Source organism: Phyllostomus discolor, chromosome 12 (genome assembly GCF_004126475.2).
Source record: "Phyllostomus discolor isolate MPI-MPIP mPhyDis1 chromosome 12, mPhyDis1.pri.v3, whole genome shotgun sequence".
In the NCBI taxonomy this organism is placed as follows: Eukaryota; Metazoa; Chordata; class Mammalia; order Chiroptera; family Phyllostomidae; genus Phyllostomus; species Phyllostomus discolor.
Window position 1 is genome coordinate 9,351,997 of NC_040914.2, and position 19,274 is coordinate 9,371,270.

At 54.1% G+C, this 19,274-nt stretch overlaps 4 protein-coding genes across 4 annotated transcripts in view; all 4 read right to left on the reverse strand.

The window, feature by feature from the left end:
• Window positions 1–19,274, reverse strand: part of LOC118497666 (carcinoembryonic antigen-related cell adhesion molecule 21-like) — an 834,765-nt gene that overhangs the window by 670,375 nt on the left and 145,116 nt on the right. The window lies entirely within an intron of this gene.
• Window positions 1–19,274, reverse strand: part of LOC118497667 (carcinoembryonic antigen-related cell adhesion molecule 1-like) — a 746,496-nt gene that overhangs the window by 665,180 nt on the left and 62,042 nt on the right. The gene's annotated exons all lie outside the window — the stretch shown is intronic.
• Window positions 1,013–4,638, reverse strand: CD79A (CD79a molecule). Its single transcript, XM_028530389.2, has 5 exons — window positions 4,328–4,638; window positions 2,549–2,860; window positions 2,196–2,314; window positions 1,559–1,627; window positions 1,013–1,432 (listed from the first exon to the last, which is right to left on the reverse strand). Exons 1-5 carry the CDS (start codon window positions 4,404–4,406, stop codon window positions 1,319–1,321), a joined length of 693 nt encoding a protein of 230 aa, XP_028386190.1. The 5' UTR covers window positions 4,407–4,638; the 3' UTR covers window positions 1,013–1,318.
• On the reverse strand, window positions 11,273–19,074 carry RPS19 (ribosomal protein S19). Its single transcript, XM_028530392.2, has 6 exons — window positions 18,957–19,074; window positions 18,540–18,610; window positions 18,164–18,264; window positions 13,157–13,340; window positions 12,564–12,618; window positions 11,273–11,338 (listed from the first exon to the last, which is right to left on the reverse strand). Exons 2-6 carry the CDS (start codon window positions 18,608–18,610, stop codon window positions 11,312–11,314), a joined length of 438 nt encoding a protein of 145 aa, XP_028386193.1. The 5' UTR covers window positions 18,957–19,074; the 3' UTR covers window positions 11,273–11,311.

The window sequence follows — 19,274 nt, forward strand, 5'->3', positions numbered from 1 at the left end:
CCCCGCGCCCGCCCGGCACCTCCGCTTCCTTCCCCTTCTCGCCGCCCGCCCGCCCGGCCCCACCTCTCCCCGCCGGGCCGGGCCGTGGGCGTGCCGGGCGCGGGCTCCGCTCGGCCCGCGTCCGCCCGGGTCGCAGCCACCCGCGGCGCGGCGGGCGCGGGCGCGGGCGCGTCGCCGCCGAAAGGCAGCCTCCCTCCCGCTGCCGACTCTGGGTGCTGCCGCTCGGTCTTCCTCGCTCTGTCCGCCTCTCGGGGCTTCGGTCCCGGGCCGCCCTGCCTGCCTGTCTCTGCGGGGGCGTCTTTCTCTCCGTCTCCGCGTTTCTCCGGTGGGGTCTCCCCGCCCGTCCGCCCTCCTCTCCGTGACTTGTGCCCTCGGAGCCCTGCCCTTCCCGTCCCTGCTCTCTGCGCGGCCACCTCGGCACTTCCCCACCTGCTGCTTTCCTCTCCGTGTCCGTTTTTCTGTGGACTCTTCTCTCTCTTCTGTCGCTCTCTGCTGTGTCTCTGATTCCCTGCCCTTCATTGTCTGCCCCTTCACCAGCTCTGCCTCCGTCACTGTCCCTCCGCGTGTCTCCCCTCTCTGTCTCGGAAACTCGGCATCTCTGTGCCTGTCGCTGCCCCTCCGGTTAGGGCCACAGACTCTCCAAATCCCCTGCCCCAAGTCCACTCTCAGAGAACAGGTGTAGCCACAGAAGAGCTCCGTACCAGCCTCATCACAGCCCCCTGTGATTCTGGGACTTAAATTCGCATAAACAAATGTGGCCACTTCTATTCACTCGTGTGTACCCCCTTTGCAAGGAAGACATGGGCTGGGGAGGGGCCCTCCCCAAGACACTTTCTGTTTCTCTCAGGGGGCAGCCAAGACTGGCTGCTTGGTGCTGGGCAGTGGGCGTGGGCAGCAGCGGGGGCCCCAGAATCTTGGGTCTCAGGGAGGAGGGGACTGGAGGCCTGGACGCCTGGGTCCCAGGACAGGAGAGTGGGTGCTTCCCATGAGATCCATGACTCCTGCCAAGATCTGCAGTTGGGAAGCATTTATTATCACTAAGTGGCCATGCCAGAGCTGGGAGGGGGAGGTGACATCGAGGCAGCTACAATCAGTCCCCTAGAGGCAGCAATTAAGGACTCATTACCAGCTGGGTGGGAGCCTGGAAAAGGCATTAGAAGGGAAGACAATCTACAGGGAGGAAGAGCAGACCTCCCAAGGGGGACGGCAATGCAGGGCACTCCCAGGAATGACTGTGAAAAGAGCAAGTTCCAGGGAAGGGGGAGACACTGGAGCTGGGGCCACAGCAGGCAGGGCCAGCCAGGCTGGCTGGCCACAGTCACGGCTTCTCCAGCTGGACGTCTCCGATGTGGAGGCTGCCCACGTCCTGGTAGGTGCCCTGGAGGCCCCGGGAGATGTCCTCATACATGGAGCAGTCATCAAGGTTCAGGCCCTGGGGTGCAGACATGGCAGTGGGCCTCAGTGTCCTGATACTTGGGTCCCTGCCCCCCACACCCCATGAGGGCCCCCTGAGGCCCCCAGAGCACCTGCTCCTAACCTGTCCCAACCCTCCACTCACCTCATAAAGATTTTCATCTTCATAGTCATCCCGGGCATCCACTCCGAACTTCATATTCTGCCACCGTTTCTGTGGGGGATTGGGAGCCTCAGTAGGGGGTGGGGGGATGGTGGAGGGGGATATGTTTTCAGGCCCTTCTAGATGCCAGGAGGTGCTTTGTCAGAGCAAGTAAGGGACGTTGCTCAAAGCCACATATCAGGTAAACGGCGAGTCTCTCTGGGCGGGAGCTGGTCCCTTCTGGCTGTCTCCACTAATAGCAACATCAGTGGTAAGTAGCTACAGTTGCCCTGTGGCCTAGAGAGACTGCAGGTCAGAGAGTCTGGGAGGCCCCTAGCCCCCCTCTCCCCTGACCTTGGCTACATTTGAAGGGGGCAGCACTTCTGGGTCAGAGGAGAGTAAGGAGTCCTCAGGGGGAGCCGGTGGGGTGGGGTTTGTGGAGAGAGAACACCCCTGGATAATGGGAGTGAGGATAGCCTGAGGGAAGGCTGGGCAAGGACACCCCTCCCAGCACCATGTAAAATCCTGTTGTTGTGTTAATTTCTTTACCCTCTATAGCCCCTGTGGGGTGGGTGCTGTCATTCTCCCAAGTTTTAGGTGGGGACCCTCAGACTCCAGGTCCTGGCCCCAGGTGGCTCACCCTGAACAGCAGCAGTGTCCCGGGCACCACAGCGCAGAACAGCAGGATGATCCCCTCGGCTGTGATGATGTTGTTCTTAGTGCCCTCCCCCATGTCCAGGAAGGGTCTGGGGGTCGGCTCTGTGAGGAGGGTGTTCTGCTCAGAGCCCTGCGCCCACCCGGCCCCAGCCCGGCGCCCAAGCAAGGCCCCGCAGAAGTCCCCACTCCACAGAGGAAAAAGGGGTCAGTGTACCCCAGCAGGGAGTGAGGGTGCTGGCCACGCAGGCACTGGCTCCGTCCCCACTTCACAGACAAGGATTCCCAGAGTCCCCAGCTGCGGAGTGGGGGGACCCTGGAGCCAGGACCGGCACTCACCACGCACGCGGAGGTAGGTGCCGCAGGAGCGCCACATCACGCTGCCGGTGATGTTGTCTCTGATTTCGCACAGGTATAGGCCTGAGTGGTTTTTCTCTGCTTGTGAGAAGAACAGGTCGCCCGTGGGGCCCTTGCCATCACCTATGTACTGAGCGGGCCATGTGTAGTTTCCTTGGAGGGCTCGAAACCACTTGGCATCGGTGCCCTTGGGGATGCTGCTGTCGTACAGGCACTGGAGGTGGGCCTTGTCCCCCACACTCACCAGCAACGATGGAGGGCCTGAATTCACCCTCAGGGTCTGGCCCCCTGGGCCTGCAGAGAGGCGGATGAGTCGGGGACTGTGGATCTGCACACTGACTGCAGCCCTGGCACCTGCACCTGCCCCCCCACTCCTATGTGTGTTGGCGGGGGCGGGGAGGGGGAGTATGAGGGCACGCCTGGGGAAGGACAAGGATGGGGAGGTGTGGCTACAGAGGGCACGTAGTGTTGGAGCAGGAGCGAGGGGCTTACCCAGGGGAGGAGAGAGAGACCCCTGGGAAGAGGGAGAGAGCACACCTTGGGGGGGTTGAGGACATTCTGGGGGAGGAGAATGGGACACCAGGGATGGTGACACACCCCTGAGGGGTCCCTACTCCCCTCTCCAGTGCTACCTCTTGCGTTTGGATACTCATCTCCCTGGTGCTAGAGTGCCTCTGCCCAGGCAGCGACTTCCACAACTAGTTAGGGCATCACCTCCTCCAGAAGGCCTTCCTCGCCTACCTTTCCCAGCCCTACCCCGCCCCCGACACTTTGTCTTACGTAATCTTCACAAAACCTTTAGAGGAACGTTCTCTCATTAGGCCAGTTTTGCAAGTGGGACAGCAGAGGCCCAGGGCAGCAGGAGTGGCTGGGAGTTCAAACCACGGCCCCCAGTCTGTGGGTCTGCCTCGGCCTGTGTCTCTGAGCTCGCCCCTCTTTCTCTGTAACTTGCATGTGTTGGCCTGGGGGTCAGGGGTGAGTTTAGTTCTTGGGCTGGGGATTAGGGGAGTGTCTCAGCAAGGCGAGTGGCCCAGACTGGGTGCTCTGGGAAACCCCAGCTTTCCGTGCCCCAGGCTGGTCCACAGGCCTGTGCTGCCTCTTAACTGAGAGGGAAGTGGGGGAGGTGAGGAAGAAGTGGGGAAAGAGGCAGCAACCTCAGGGTCAAGGGTTCTAATCCCGGCTCCCAGTGTAACCTTGTGTGACCAGCTTCCTCTCTGAACTCCTCCGTCAAACAGGTGGTCAAACAGGTGGTCACAGCCCCTGCTGGCTAGCTTTGCTGAGGGAGGCTGGGGAGGGTGGTGTCATGAGGCACCCCTCCCCCAGCACTAGAGGGGGCTCCTACATGCATGCGGAGGAGGTGGGGGATTGGGATTCCAGCCAGTGAAGGGGAAAGCTTTTTCTTCCCTCTGAAGCTGAGTGCTCCCCCAGGTCCCCTCCTGTCCCCAGCTCTGAAGCTCAGCCAAGGGCCGTCTTAATTCCTCATTTTGACCTGTGGGACAGGGTGGGGAAGGCAGTTCTGGCCTCTGCCTCCCATGGGGTGGTGGATGCCCCTTCAATATGGCTGAGCCCCCTGCAGCCTCCCCTAGGCCTGTTTGAGACAAACAGAGGAGTTTCAACACACGCCTCTCCCCACTCCCTTCCTGCTGGCTCCTCTCTGCCCCACTCCCTGAAGCCCTTCCTTCTGCCTGTGCTCTCTCTCCAGCCTCCCCAATATCCCCTCCCTCCACCCCCCTCCCCTGTATACTTCTGTTAGCCACCTACTCAGGCCGGCAGCAGCGCAGATCAAGAGGAGGAAGATTGTCTCAGGCAGGGGTTGCAGGACCCCCGGACCCCCAGGCATCTTCTACCAGTGGGTTGGTTCGTCTGGGTATGCAGCAGTCCTAGGGTACCAGACCCCACCTCGGTGGGCCCCAAACTCCACCCTATTTCCTGCCCAGCCCTCCCGGAGATGGGCTCCACTGGCGCCACTGCTGGGCCCTTCAGGGCAGCTCCTGCCAGCGAGCTTCAGACTGTGAGCAGAGAGGAACTGCTCCCTGCACCTGTGTGGCCACAATTCCCCTGAGAGGAGCTTGCTTGGGTGGGGGAAAGAGGCTAGTCCACGGCCTGGCTCCTCACTGGGTGCCTGCTGTGTGCAGGTGGTCAGGGCAGTGACTCTGAGCTTTGTTAGTCTTTGCCCCTACTGGCCTTGGAGCAAATGTGTACCCTGTCTGAGCCTCTGTGTCCTCACTTCGTGGGGTTGGGAGTGAGGGTTTAAAGGCATTGTGCATGCACAGCCCAGAACACACCACCTGCCACATAGTAGGTGCTCAGTAAGTGTTGGTTATTATTAATGCTCACAAGGAATAAATGAGGCAGGCCTATTTATGACTAGGCAGTGGCTTCCCTTTCCCAAAATGCCAAGAGTCTTAGCATTAAAAAAAATTATATTTTATTGTTTATGCTATAATCAATAAACTGTAGTTGTCCTGATTTCTCCCTTCTTTGTCTCCCTCCATCCAGCAGCCCCCCAGTCCCTCAGGCAATCCCCCTGCCATTATTCACATCCGTGGGTCATGTGTGTAAGTTCTTTGGCTGCTCCATTTCCTATACTGTACTTTACATCCCCACGGCTATTCTGTAACTACCTATTTGTACTTCCTTTTTTAAAAAAAAATATTGTATTTATTTTTAGAGAAAGCGAAAGGGAGGGAGAGAGAGAAACAGTTGATTGGTTGCCTCTCACATGCCCTCACCTGGGGACCCAGCCTGCAACCCAGGCATGTGTCCTGACTGGGAATTGAACTGGTGACTTTTTCATTTGTAGGCCGGCACTCAATCCATTGAGCCACACCAGCCAGGGCCCTATTTGTACTTCTTAATCCCCTCACCTCTTCACCCATTCCCCTACACTCCCCTTCCTTCTGGCAACCACCCAAACACTCTCTATATGCATGATTCTGTCTCTGTTCTTCTTGTTTGCTTAGTTTGTGTTTTAGATACAATTGTAGATAGATATGTTTTTTTTTAAATTTTTTGCAATTTTATTGTTCAGTTTTGATCTTCTCTTTCTTATGTAAGTCCCTTTAACATTTCATATGATAATGGTATGGTACCCTGGTTGGTGTGGCTCAGTGGGTTGAGTGCCAGCCTGTGAACTAAAGGGTTGCTGGTTCAATTCCCAGTCAGGGCAAATGCCTGGGTTGCAGGCTTGGACTCTGGTTGGGGGCATGTGAGAGGCAACCACACATTGATACTTCTTTCCCTCTTTTTCTCTCTCCCTAAAAGTAAGTAAGTAAAATCTTAAAAAAAAAAATGGTTTGGTGATGAAGAACTCCTTTAGATTTTTCTTGTCTGGGAAGATCTTTATCGGCCCTTCAGTCTAAATGGTAGCTTTGCTGGGTAGAGCAATCTCGGCTGTATGTCCCTGCTTTTCTTGACCTGGAATATTTTTTGTCAGTCCCATCTAGCCTGCAAAGTTTCTTTTGAGAAATCAGCTGACAGTCTTATGGGAACTCCCATGTAGGTAACTAACTTCTTTTCTCTTCCTGCTTTTAAGGTTCTCTCCTTATCTTTAACCTCTGGCGTTTAATGATGATGTGTCTTGGGGTGGGCCTCTTTGCATTCATCTTATTTAGGACTCTCTGTGTCACCTGGACTTATATATCTATTTCCTTCATCGAATTAGGGAAGTTTTCCTTCATTATTTTTTTCAAATAAATTTCCAATTTCTTGCTCCTTCTCTTCCCCTTCTGGTACCCCCATGATTCGAATGTTGGACTGCCTAATGTTGTCCCAGAAGCTGCTTATACTATCCTATTTTTTTGGATTCTTTTTTCTTCTTTTTCTGATTGGTTGTTTTTTTTGCTTCCTTTTGTTCCAAATCATTGATTTAATTCTGGGCTTCATCCACTCTAATGTTGCTTCCCTAAAAATTGTTCTTTATTTCAGTTGGTGTATCCTTCATTTCTTAGTGGATTGTTTTTATGCTGCTGTGGTCCTCTCTACGTTTTTTGAGCCTCCTTGTAACCAGTGTTCGGAACTCTGCATTGGATAGATTGCTTATCTCCATTTCTCTTTCTGGAGTTTGATCTGTTCTTTCATTTGAGTCATGTTTCTTTGTCTCCGAGTTTTGGCAGCCTCCCTGTGTTTGTTTCTATGTATGAGGCAGAGCTGTTTTGACTCCCTGTCTTGGTAGCATGACCTAATATAGTAGGTGTCCTGTGGGGTCCAGTGGCACAGCCTCTCCTATCACCCAAGCTGCGTACTGGAGGTGCAACTTCCTTATGCGCTGAGTACACCCTCCTCCTGTAGTTGAGCCTTAGTTGCTATTGGCAGAGCAATGGGAGGGATTTACCCAGGCCAGTCAGCTGTAAGGATTGGCTGTGACCACTGACTACCAATGTCCACCCTCCATGGAGGATCAGCTGTGCAGGGAGAGTGTGGTGGTGTTCCAACATGGTCTGTAGCCATCCACTGGGTGTGCTGGCCCTGGGGTTTCTTGAGTGGTGCAGGCTGAGATCAGCCCCAACTTGTGTTTTGCCTGGGGCCACCCTGCGTGAGCTGTGAAGTAACCTGAGATGGATGCTACTTGTTCTGGGCGTAGAGATTCCCCGGTGAAGCCAAGCTGTGAATCTAGGCTGGCTGCTGCTAGTGCTGGGCCTGGGGCTCACTGAGGCCAGCTGTTGCTTGTTTGAGAGGATTTAGGAAGTTGTGAAGCATGAGACAAGACCAGACATTCACATGGAAAAGCAGCTTGAGTGGGCCCGTAAGTTGGGTGGGGCAGAGTCTCTGGGGATCTCCAAGGTGGGTCAAATGGTGTTAGCCAGGTTGATGGAGTCTCAGATATGGCACCAGCTTGGCACCTTTGTCCTCTGTGGGGCAGGTTTAGAAAAGGGACAATGACCTCTGCTGGCCTTGATGCCAGACACCTCAGTTTCTCCCTCTATGCCACTGGTGCCTTTCAAGCTGCCATCCTGGTGCTGGAGCTCAGAGGGAGTGAGTCTGAGTAGATGAGTCCATGTGAGGGTTCTTTACAAGGAATTGCTTGGGGCTCTAGAAGTTTCTCCCACCAGACTCAATCCCTGCTGGTTTTCCAGCTGACGTTGTTGGGACTTATTTTCCTGCCACTGGAACCCAGGGCTAGGGGCCTGGTGTGGGGCTGGGGCTCCTTGCTCCTGAAATAGCCCTCCCAAATTTTTATCCATTTTTATCGCGTGGGTGAGGGACCAGCTTGTTCCACATCTGTGCTCCTACCAGTCTGGGTGGATGTGGTTTCTTTAATTCTGTCGTTGTCAGACTTCCATTCAACTTGATTTCTGATGGTTCTGAGTGATGGTTGCTCTATATTTTTGTTGTGATTTTTATGTGGTTGTGCGAAGAGATGAGCCATGTCTACGTATGCTGCCATCTTGAGTGGAAGTCCTGAGACTTGGCATTTTTAATCTGAGAGATTAGGGTAAGAGTATCTCCCTAGTGTTGGCATGAGATGATGTTCCCTGTACCCAAACAGTGAATAGCCATGGTGGGCATTCTTCAGTCAGTCTCCCCACAAGTGGTCAAGCCCATTTACAGAGGAGAAGCTGAGGCCCAGAGAGGGGATGCTGTCCCTGTCACATGCCTGGTGTTATATAGGCTGGTGGTGGAGCAGGGATTCAAAGTTGCTGTGTGTGCCCAGGTTCCTCTGAGCATCATTTTAGGTCACATGGGAGTGAAATGAGGTCTGAGGGGTGTGGGTGTGGAACGATACAAGGATGTTGACATGTTTCCAAGCAGTGAGTGGACCATCACACACCCGCACATATAAGGATACACAAAGGGCCCTGGCTGGCATAGCTCAGTGGATTGAGCGCGGGCTGCAAACCAAAGTGTCACAGGTTCGATTCCCAGTCAGGGCACATGCCTGGGTTGCGGGCCACGGCCCCCAGCAACTGCACATTGATGTTTCTCTCTCTCTCTCTCTCCCCCTCCCTTCTCTCTCTAAAAATAAATAAAATCTTTAAAAAAAAAGGATACACAAAGGAAAAAAGTACTGCTGGGTAATTTTTGGTAGCAAAAACCAGGAAACAAGCAAAAGCCCATGTATAGGAGAATGGATGTACACCCTCCTCGGACAAAGAAGTGCACAGCAGGAGGAAAGGCAGAGCCTCCATGTCCACAGGGCTGCACTGAGGAAAACAACCCCATGAAAATGAGAAGGCCCAGCAGCATGACACAGTTGACTTGTTTTTAGAAGGCAAAACAACACTGTGTGTGTCTGTAGTGAAGGTGTAGACCCCTGTGGGGCAGCAACAGCAGTTCCTGAGAGGCGTCCCCTCTGGCGGGAGCCAGGAGGTTGTGACTGGGAAGGGTGTGCAGAGAGCTTGGACCATCTCCACTTTATGCCTTGTTTTGTTTCTTTTCTTTTATTTATTTATTTTCAGGGAGGAAAGCAGGGGTGGGGGGGGGGAGAGAGAGAGAGAGAGAGAGAGAGAGAGAGAGAGAGAGAGAGAGAGAGAGAGAGAGAGAGAGATCTATGTGTGGTTGCTGGGGGTTATGGCCTGCAACCCAGGAATGTACCCTGGCTGGGAATCGAACCTGGGACACTTTGGTTCTCAGCCCGCGCTCAATCCACTGAGCTACGCCAGCCAGGGTACTTGTTTTGTTTCTTAAGTTGTGTGGTGAGTCCATGAGTCTTTGTTACACTACCACGTGCAGTTTTGCTTGCTTGAAGTATTTCATAATTTTTAGAAAAGCAACCCTCACAAAAGAGCATGGCCTTCAAATCACCATCTCTGGGTCTGAATCTCACCTCTGCCAACTGACTGGTCAGTCGTCTGAGCCTCAGTTTCTTCTCCTGTAATCTGGGCACAACGCCCCACCTTGTGAGGCTGTGAGGGTGCTTAGCATAGTTCCTAGAAGTTCCTCTTCTTTGGCCCAGAGGCCCTCTCCCTTTTCCTCCAGGGACCCCAGTGTTTAGTGGAGACCCTCGATATATACATATATATAGCAGGTCACTAGCCCCTCTGCGCTTCAGTTCTTCCTTACGATCCCCCTCTAAGGAAGCCTGGAATCGGAGGCTGCGGCCCTAGAAATAAATTCACCTCTTTCGTCATCCGCCAGTGGCTGAGCCGGTTTCTAGGCCCTCGACTGCCGCCCAGCGGCGGAAAGGCGCGGCTGCAGGATTGCGGGCCCTCTCAGGACTGCGTGGCCTGTCTGGGCGACTCCACCTCCCACTCACCTGGTGCCTCTGGGGTCTGGCGCTGTGCCTGAGAACCAGTTGATTGGCATTGCGTTCTCATGGGAACTCTTGGAGATGTCTTAAATCTCAGCAAAAGAGGAAACTGGGGCCAGAACGAGGAGTGACTTTGGGCCTCACTTAACCATTTCCCTCACTTCTGAGGAACAGTGCATGAGACATCACAAACTACCCAGCCTGTGACTTACTTTTCCCATCTTCAAATTGCAGGTGCCTTTTGTCACTTACTCCACAAGGTTGCAGAGTGTAAATCATACATAATACTTATAAAGTGCCTTGCATGTGGTAGGCTGTGTTCTTTCTGTAGGAAGTTTCCAGTTTTGACAACTTTTGAGCTGGGAAGGATGACAGCTTCATTCCTCACCGGGTGTAGGATTCTGGTTTGATATTCAACTTTGAATACCATGGTCTTAAATTGGGTGACACCAATTGACTGCCTGCCAGGTGCACTGCTCTGAGCCAAAGCACCCTCTCAATGCTGTATCTCTGGGACACCTCAGGAGTAAGCAGCACTACAGATAAAGATTGAAAGGCTCAGAGGGGCAGTAAGTTACTCCAGGTTGCACAATTAGGGGCAGAGCTGGTATTTGAATTCTAGTTGTTTGGGATTCAGAGGCCAGGAAATGGGTCCGATCTGAGGGCAACTTGGACTGGAGACCTTGGCCAAGGCAGCTGAGGATCAGCATCATAGTTCTCCTGTCAGATGTACCTGGTCACATATGGAAGGGGACCTTTCCAGGACCGTCCCTGTGGGTCAGCACTTGTCCACCAGGCTCCCTTTCATTCTGCCGCCCACACCAGAGGTCCAATCACAGGCAGAGCATCCGCCCCATTGGCACCAAGAACCACTGCCACGCAGGACTGTAGATGGGTGGGGCACCCCAAGGGAAGGGAACAGGAAGCCAGCTTCCCCACCTCTCCCACCCAGGGTGTGACAGGCAGGTCCTAGCCTGCTCTGTACTGCCTCTTAATTGTCCCATCCTAATTCTGGAGCAGGTACACCCAGCTGGAGTTCATGGCAGGGCCCAAGGTCACAGATTGAGGGCTGAGGCAGGACCCACCTGCCCACGCAGACAACGGAAAGGCACACAGCAGGCACACTTCGACCTGAGATGGGAGTCTGCACTCTGTCCCTGCCCACCTCCTTCCAAAGAAACACTGCAGCCCCAGAAGAGCCCGCTTTGGTCCAGCAGGGGCCTGGGTCACTACAGCAGCCCAGGCTTCAGTTGGGGCCACTGCCTGAATAGCCTCTCCTTTGTTTCTCATTTCCTGAGAATTGCAAAGGCAGTATGTGAGGGAGGTACAAGGGCTTCTGGGTCCTAGCCCACCACCCACCCACCCCAGGCATCTTACCTACCTGGGGCAGGATTGTTTGAATTGGGAAGGCTGAGCCTTAGGCTTTGGCAGCCACAGCCCCCCAGGGTCCCCTGGCTCCTCCTTCCTCATGCCCCCACATGGAAGAGGAGCAGCCAGTCAAGAGACTCAGACCAGGATTACGAATGAGGCAATTTATTAACCCAGCATCATTTGTTCTAATGCTTCTTGTTGGCAGCTGCCACCTGTGGGAAAGATGGAAGAAGTTCATTGAGGACATTTGTGGGGTCTGTATTCCGGCACTTAGTGACAGCCACCGGCGCCCAGAGGACTCCAGGCCTCGTGATGTGTGTGGTCTCACATGTATTCATATTGCGAGAATCCTCACAACCCTGGGCCTTTCACCTTTTCACAGAATCATTAACTGGGACTCCAGGAAGAGCGCTGGAGTGGGATTCCCACACTGCCAAATGCCCTGTCACTCACACTGATGTCTGTGCCAGGCCCTGCTCTGGAAGAGCTCTCCCTCTCCTAGGCCACTCGGCTTTCAGAGGGCAACACCGTCTATCCCTCTGACACTTGACTGAAGTGACTAAAACACTTCAAGGCTCTTGGGGGGCCTGAGTGCTGGCCTGTGAACTGGAAGGTCACAGGTCTGATTCCCCAGTCAGGGAACAAGCCTGGGTTATGGGCCCGATCCCCAGATGGGGGCATTCAAGATGCAACCAACCAGTCGATGTTTCCCTCCCTCCTTCTCCAGACACCAACAAGGTTGCTGGTTTGTGCTGGGGGATATAGGGTTCCTGCTGTTTGCAGCTCACTGAATCCTAATCCTAACCACCTTGAAGCAAGCAAAAGTAGATCCCTCTCCCACCAGGGAGACTGGCTCCAGCTGAACCAACTCTGCCCCAGGGTGTCCAGCCAGCCAGCCATCAGGATGGAGACCTGAGTTCTAAGCCACTCCATCTGATGCCCAGAAGCAGGAAGAGTGAGGAGGAAACACTGAAGATAGAATCTGTGCAAAGCTGATGCCCTGCATAAAAAGCAGCCCATCTGAACCCTTGGGTTCCCTTTACTCCAGTTCTAGCAAAAAAGTGAGTCAGAAATGCTTTCTCTTGCCTGCTCCTAGGGAAGACCCTCCCCCACCCCCCACTGGCAGCCCAGGCTGAGCCCTCCAGGGGAGGAAATTATTATTTTTTTAAATTATTTATTTTTAGAGAGAGGGAAAGGCAGGGTTGCCTCTCGCATGCCCCCTACTGGGGACCTGGCCCACAACTCAGGCATATGCCCTGACTGGGAATTCAACCAGCGACCCTTTGGTTCACTTTTGGCTCCCAGGCCAGCACTGAATCCACTGAGCCACACCAGCCAAGCGCAGGGGAGGAAACTCTTGTCTGACAAAGCCCAGGCTGGGGGAAATGCCCAGATAGTGACCGAGGGACTCGGCCTCAGCCTGCACTCAGGCCTCACCTGTCCGGCGATTCTGTCCAGATCTCTCTGTCCCTGCGGCGTCAGTTTGCGGCCCCTGGGAGAGAGGTGGGGAGAAAAGGGTTATGCAGCCCCTGGTGAGGGAAGGGTTTCAACCACCTTCCCTGCCAGGCTGGATGTGAACTGGGCTTCCCCGAAAAAGCACCTGGTCACGGAACCATGTGCTGCCAGCCAAGTCCCACTGATGGCCCCAGTAAGGCCGCATTCCAAGGAACTTGGGGCAGAGAGGGGGGCCCCTTGGGAGCTGACAGGGTGTCATTTGTGCAAGCATTAGATCAAAAGCCCCGAAAAATCAATTGGGCAAAGTTAACGAGCAGGCTAATGAAAGCGGACAGTCGCTAAATTACCTTCCTGGAGCCCAGGGAAGTCAGCCAGAGAGGTCGGGGTGAGACCCTTGGCTGCTCCCTTTTCTGCAGAATCCTGTCCACCCGAGGGGCAGGTCCAGACTGTGTGAAGACAGAGCTGGCACCTCTGCGTGGGGGGAGCGGGATGGCCCTCACTAAGTTCATTATAGGTGACTTGGCCCCAAGGCACTTCCATCACCCCCCTTTCCCAGCATGCCCTTCCTTGCTTACCCATCCTGGTCCTTCTCCACCATTTTCAGCCCCTCCAGGGCTTGGAGGACCCGGCGGGCCACGCTCTTGGAACCTCTGCTAAAGTGGCTGGGCATGACACCATTTCTCTGTCGTCCCCCGTAGATCTTGGTCATGGAGCCAACCCCAGCGCCGCCCCGGAGATATAGGTGCCGCGCTGTGGAAGCTGGGAGGGTGCAAAGGAGAGTTGAGGGAAGGGCCCCAACACACGAACAGTTCTGTGTGTGTGGCAGCCAATGCTCTGTTTCACAGCCAGGGGGGCTGAGCACACACACTAAGACCCAGCATCTGACCTCCACTCTCACCATGGCCCAGCCACACTGCACCCCAGGCCCAGCCCAGGACACAGAACACCCAAGCAGTGGAGGGAGTGACAGAGCCATCCTGCTGAGGCTGAACCTGAGGGTCTGTGGGGAGAGCCTAGCAAATGTTTAAGCCACAACTGTCCGTCTCCGTATGCCAGAGAGGGGCAGGAGAATGGAGAAGGGACCTACTGCCACTTGAGTACAATTCTGAGCCCTCAACCCCCAGAAAGACCTCGGTGGGGGTGGAATAGGGGGACAGGGCTAAGACCCCATGCAGTGGGTGTTCCCAACCTGCACCGTGCATCAGCCCCTGCATGGACTTGGAGGCTGTTGTCCCTACACTGGCCTGGGTAAGCCCCTGGTCCACTCTGCCAGCCTCCTTGGAAATGTTCTCACTTGGCTCTGGCAAGGCACTTACCCCCATCCAAGAACCAGGGGTAACCCTCTCGCAGATGAGGGTAATTGTGAGGATTCCATGTGAATGTGTCAAGCACTGTTGTCCTTTACAGAAAAGGAAAACAGGCACCAGAGGGCACTCACTGGCCTCTTGTCACACAACTCTGGAGGTACAGTTCCTCCAGGCTGTTCTGGTTTTCTACCTCAGGGGGCCACTGCTGAGGTGCACAAAGTACCCAGACTTCAGTTACAACAGGGCCCTCCCTGGCCGGGACACAAAGGGCAGGGACCCCAGGCCACCCCAGAGGCTAGTGCTGCAACTACTTACTGCTGAGAGCTAGGTGACCCTCCAGTGTTGTGAAGTGGGGATGGGCTGAGACTGAGCAGGGCCCGCCTTCCCTCTGGCTGCTGCTCCAAGAGCACCTTTCTCACCCCTTTCCCTGCCCTCTGATTGACAGGACACAGCCATGGGCTTTGGGGGGTCAACAGTGCAGCCTCTCCTCACTAAAAGCAAACCTCTCCTTGGTCCTTCTTATCCCAAACTTCCCTCACCCTACCCTCTACTCCCCTGCCCTGTAGGCATCAAGCTGCCCACCCCCTGGTAGGATGAAGAAACTCACTTGGTATAAGCCATCACCCATAATCTTTCTACTGGGAGTGACACCATAGGAAAACTTGACCCTTTAAGGCCAGCACAGGTGCCCAAACACCTACTGCCACCCCTGGCCAGGCCCCAGCTCTGTGGGGAGATCAGCTTCCCCACTTGAGGTGGGCAGAGGACAGCCCGAGGAAGGGGGTAAGGCGAACACTCTTAAGATGCCCAGAAGAGGCTGCCTACCAGAAACGAGATGCCGAAACCCGGTCTCACCAGGCTGGGACCAGCACCCTGACCAGTCCCAGCCTGGGCCTGATGTGGGAAAGGTGGCCCAGCCCTGAGCTGCCCAGAAGACAGTTGGAATTTCAACCCCGCTCCTCATCAGCTGCGTCAGCCTGACTACCTTTCTCAGGTTTGTGCTTACTTGAGTAGCGACTGGCAGAGAACACCCTCCTGGAAGGCCCGTTATTTCTTCAAGGGGGTAGGTTGGGTTTAAACTTTCTTAAATGACCTGGTGTGATGTCAGATGTTACAAGGCCCTCCCCTGTCACCCCAGTTTGTGATAATTATCTTCCTAGCCTATTAGGAGAAAGAGGAAGGTTATTAATGTCAAAAATTGGAAGCTTTAACAATGGAAATACGGAGTTCCACAAAAGAGTGACCTCTTTTTCACTCTCCTTGCTTTAGCCCTTGAGACCAGGCCCTAGCTCCACCCTTGAAGTGGCTTTGTAACCACACAGATGCAGGTCGTCCCCGCTGGTGTTACAAGGGCGAGAGTGAGCGAGGGCCTGTCACGAATGGCTGCTTCTTTGGTCCCTCTAATGGCCTTCTGCTCCTTGGGGTGGCAACTTGCCCCTCAACTGTGAAGGAGGGAAGCACTTAGGGCCCTCGCCCACTGTAAGTCCAGTCAAGGTAGAGCAGCTGCACGCCCTGCTAGGCCACTGGGTTGGGACACCAGGCACCAAGCACATGGCTGACCAAGCAATGCTATGCTGTGTCTTCACAGCTCAGCATCTCGATTGCTGGTTTTAAGTTCAGATTAGTGGCCCCAGCCTGACCTATTTAGTCAAAAGTGAGGGAAGGAAGCCTCCTAGATGCATTTTGCCCTTGACCCTCCTCTGCTAAATTTCTAAGGGGAGAAATCACTTCCCTGACAATAACTCAGCCCTTGACTTGCTCCTGTATTGTCCTCCAGGCCTCGTTCTTTCCACTAACACAACAGGAGGTAGGCCCCCAGTCCCATGTAGAGTGGACCACTCAACCTGCACTCTACAATAAAGCGCAATGAATGTCCCAACTGAGCGGCTGCCCACTGCCAGATGCCCAATAAGACACACACTGGATTCTCACCCCGCTCTCAGGTGGGCCATTTTGGGAGTGGAGATCAAGGAGGCTTGCCTGGGGCCACACCGCATGAGGAAAGACCCAAGTTCTTCCTAGCCACGGTTCCTGCCATTCCAGCAGGTCCCCCCCTCTCCTGATGCAGATTCTTTCTAGCCACACCTCACCCCACCCCGCACACCACTGCTGGGGACTCCATATTCCTGCAGCCCTGCCCCTCTTCTAGCCCACCCTCAAAGGGCCCTGCATACCCTATTGATCCAAAAGAAGAGAAAAGGCAAACAGCACAGACCCTGCTCTGCCCTCTGAGGGCCACTTCACCTGCCTGCCCGTTTTCTCTTTGGTGAACAAGAATCTTCTGCGACTCCACCTTGTCCAGAGTGTACGTTGACCACCGAACTAGGTGGAAGCACTCCAAACTGTAAAACAGAGATCGACAAACTTCTCTTGTGAAGGGTCAGATAGTCAATACCTGACACTTCACAGGCCATGTAGTCTGTTGAGACTGTAACTTGGCCTCTGCCTGGGTGCAAACAGATGGACGTGGCTGTACCCCCAATGCAAATGTCCACAACAGACCACGGTGTAGGACTGTCACTCTATGCCGACAGAGCAGCATTAAGTGAGGACAAAGTGAGGTCAAAACGGCAGCTTTGGAAACCCCAAGGAAGGGTTACCAGGGGGGTAGGTAGAGGACATAGCCCAGTATGAGATGCTGGGGAAGGTGCGTGGTGGGCAGAAAGGGGTCATAGCAAATGAGAATCACACAGAGCATCAACCCAATTCCCCGCTAATCTCTCCCCACTAAGAAACACAAATATGAAATGTTGCCAGGAAAGTGCTAGAGCCCCCACTCCCCTCCACTGATGACAGGGTGGGGAGAACTGTGGCAATCACTAGCTGGCAGACCCCGAACATGTTACTTAAAAACTGTCTGACATCAAGTATTTAAAAAAAAAAAAAAAAAAGCAAGAAAGAAAGCATCAGTCCTGTTTGGGAAGTTTTTGATAGATACAGATTAAAATATGCATGTATATTCACCTGACCAAATGGGAAAAGCTATCAGATTCTTCCTCCAAATCTTAGATCCAAAACTGCCCTGACCTACCGACTCTTGGGGCACTGCCAAAGAACGTTCAGGACCAGGGAGCCTTGCTTCGTGAGATGGGTAATGGGATGGTGGTTTGTCTAGGTCCCATCACTGTCGCGTGCCCAGAGAAGTCAGCTTCCCCTCACCAACTCCATTTTCTTTGTAAAAGCGCAGCAGTGGGTGGGTACATATGCCACCTATCTTTCCCACCTCACGAAGTTGACCTTTTAGTCTTCAGAGGCCAGAGGCTGTGGCTCAGTCATACTGACACCTGTGCCCAGTCTAGGGCCTGAAACAGAGCAGCCCCCATGGAAATCTGACAATGCCCGAGCACACCAGCAATCTGCAAAACACATGCTCTAAAGTGCCGGACAGTTTGTATCCAAGGCAACTCCCCTCTGCCATTCTGAAGTCTTGGTCAATTTCAAGACTGCTTTCCACCAATTTCCCATCTGAAGACAAGCTTTGGCCAAGACAGAGCCCCCACATTTCACAGGGGAGGGAGGTTGGGAGTGACGGTTCAGAGAAACTTGAAATGTCATGAACAGGTAGAACTAGCTAGCACTGTGAAGCCAGGGGCTACATTGTAATCCTCCCAAGTTGTTATTACTAGAAGATCAATAAGATAGAGAGCTGGCAGATGGTCACAGGCTGACTGTAAAATTTTCTTCTGAGCATTTCAGACCTGCCAGATCCCCAACCACGTAGAAATAACTTGCTAGAGACTGGGAGACAGCGTGGTGCTCTGAGCAATCAAAATAAGACAGCTGACTTCTCTTCAATGATTACTCCGCAAAAGACAAGCATACTTTAAAGCGGTGTATCTGCATTAAACTCATCTGATCCAACAATAACCTGCACTGACACATCACTAACCCCATTTCAGAGATGAGGAAACGAGATACAGGCAGATGGAAGCCACAAATTAAGTGTAGAGAAGGATCTGAACTCAAGAAGCTGGGACCCATGGACAGAAAATGAATAATGCCTGTCTACAGAACAAATCACCTCTAAGCAAAATACAGACACTCATTTGTTTCTGGGTTTCCCTTGAGGATCAGAGGAAGCCACAGGTCCTCACACAATCCTCTTACAAATGAAGATACAGAGCCTTAAGGCACTGAACATCACACAAAACACGCAGTGACAATCAAAGGTTTCTGCTCTTGCAGCCTGGGGGTGGGGGGCAAGTAAGAGCTCAGAGAGGGGACATAAGCATGGCCTGTGCCACGGTTGTCCAACCAAAGGCCCCAGTTCCTCACCAGCTCGCGTGTAGAACCAGTTCTCATCGTAGGGAGCAAGCTCTTTATGCTTGGCCAGCTTGACAGTGTCCACCCATTCAGGGACTTTCAGCTTCCCGGACCTGGGACCAAGACAGCAAAAAAGGCACAATTCAAGAGTCTCCACAAACCCCTTCTCTCAACAGGACTGCAGGTTAATAGGAACTAGAGGTGTCCCAGAATATAAATAAAGAGGCTGAAACGCAAACACAACCCGGGCCTCATGTAGAAAGTAGAAAGGGTGGGCTCCAACTGAGACCTCCGACAAGTTTCCCCTACCAGAAGGGGGCACTGCGGACCCAGGGGTCAGGTAAAGACCACAGCCTCCATTCACTTGGAACCCCTGCCCCACACTCACTTTTTAAGGAAGGCTGCCAGAGCTCTGACGAACTCCTGCTGGTTCACGTCTTTTACAGTAACTCCGGGCATCTGCGAGAAGAACCAAGCACGTGAACACAGGAACTGACCTGGTGGAGAAGATCGACAGGGGCCTAACGCGACCTAAACCGAAGCGCTCCCCTGGCTTCCACCCGCGTTTGTCGAGTCCAGTCTCTGACTCTACGGCTCCCCGCACTCTCGGCTGCCCACCAGGCCCAGTCTCGATTCCCGGACCGCGCCGAGCCGGCGTGTCCGGGCCTGCTGCTCGCACGTGGCTGCAGCTTCTGGGGGCGGGGCGACGTCGCGCTGACACCCCGCAGCTCCCAGGCCTGTGTTTCGGGTTGGAGTGTCAGATCCGAGCCATTCGCATACAGCCCAGCCAGAGCGCCTTCCTTACCGTGCGGCCTCCGCGCTGCTAGCCAGGGGAAAGGGAGCAACGGGGTTTCCCGGGCGCACAAGTCGGGCGTCGGGTCTCGCGAGAAGTCTGAGAGCTCGCGAGAACTGGGTTAGAAAAGGCGGCTCCGCCTATCTCAGGGCGAATGGGGCTTCTCTTCCGCCGAGGTGGGAGGGTGTGTAGTGAGGAAGCGGGAAGGCAAAGGAAAAGGCTGGGGGGTCGGTCTTGAAGACACGTTTTTCTCCGTCCCGCCTTCTCCCGGAGCGTAATAGAGAGGAAAGAGCGTTCTTGTTTTCAGCGGGGGAGATCTGGTTTCGTTTG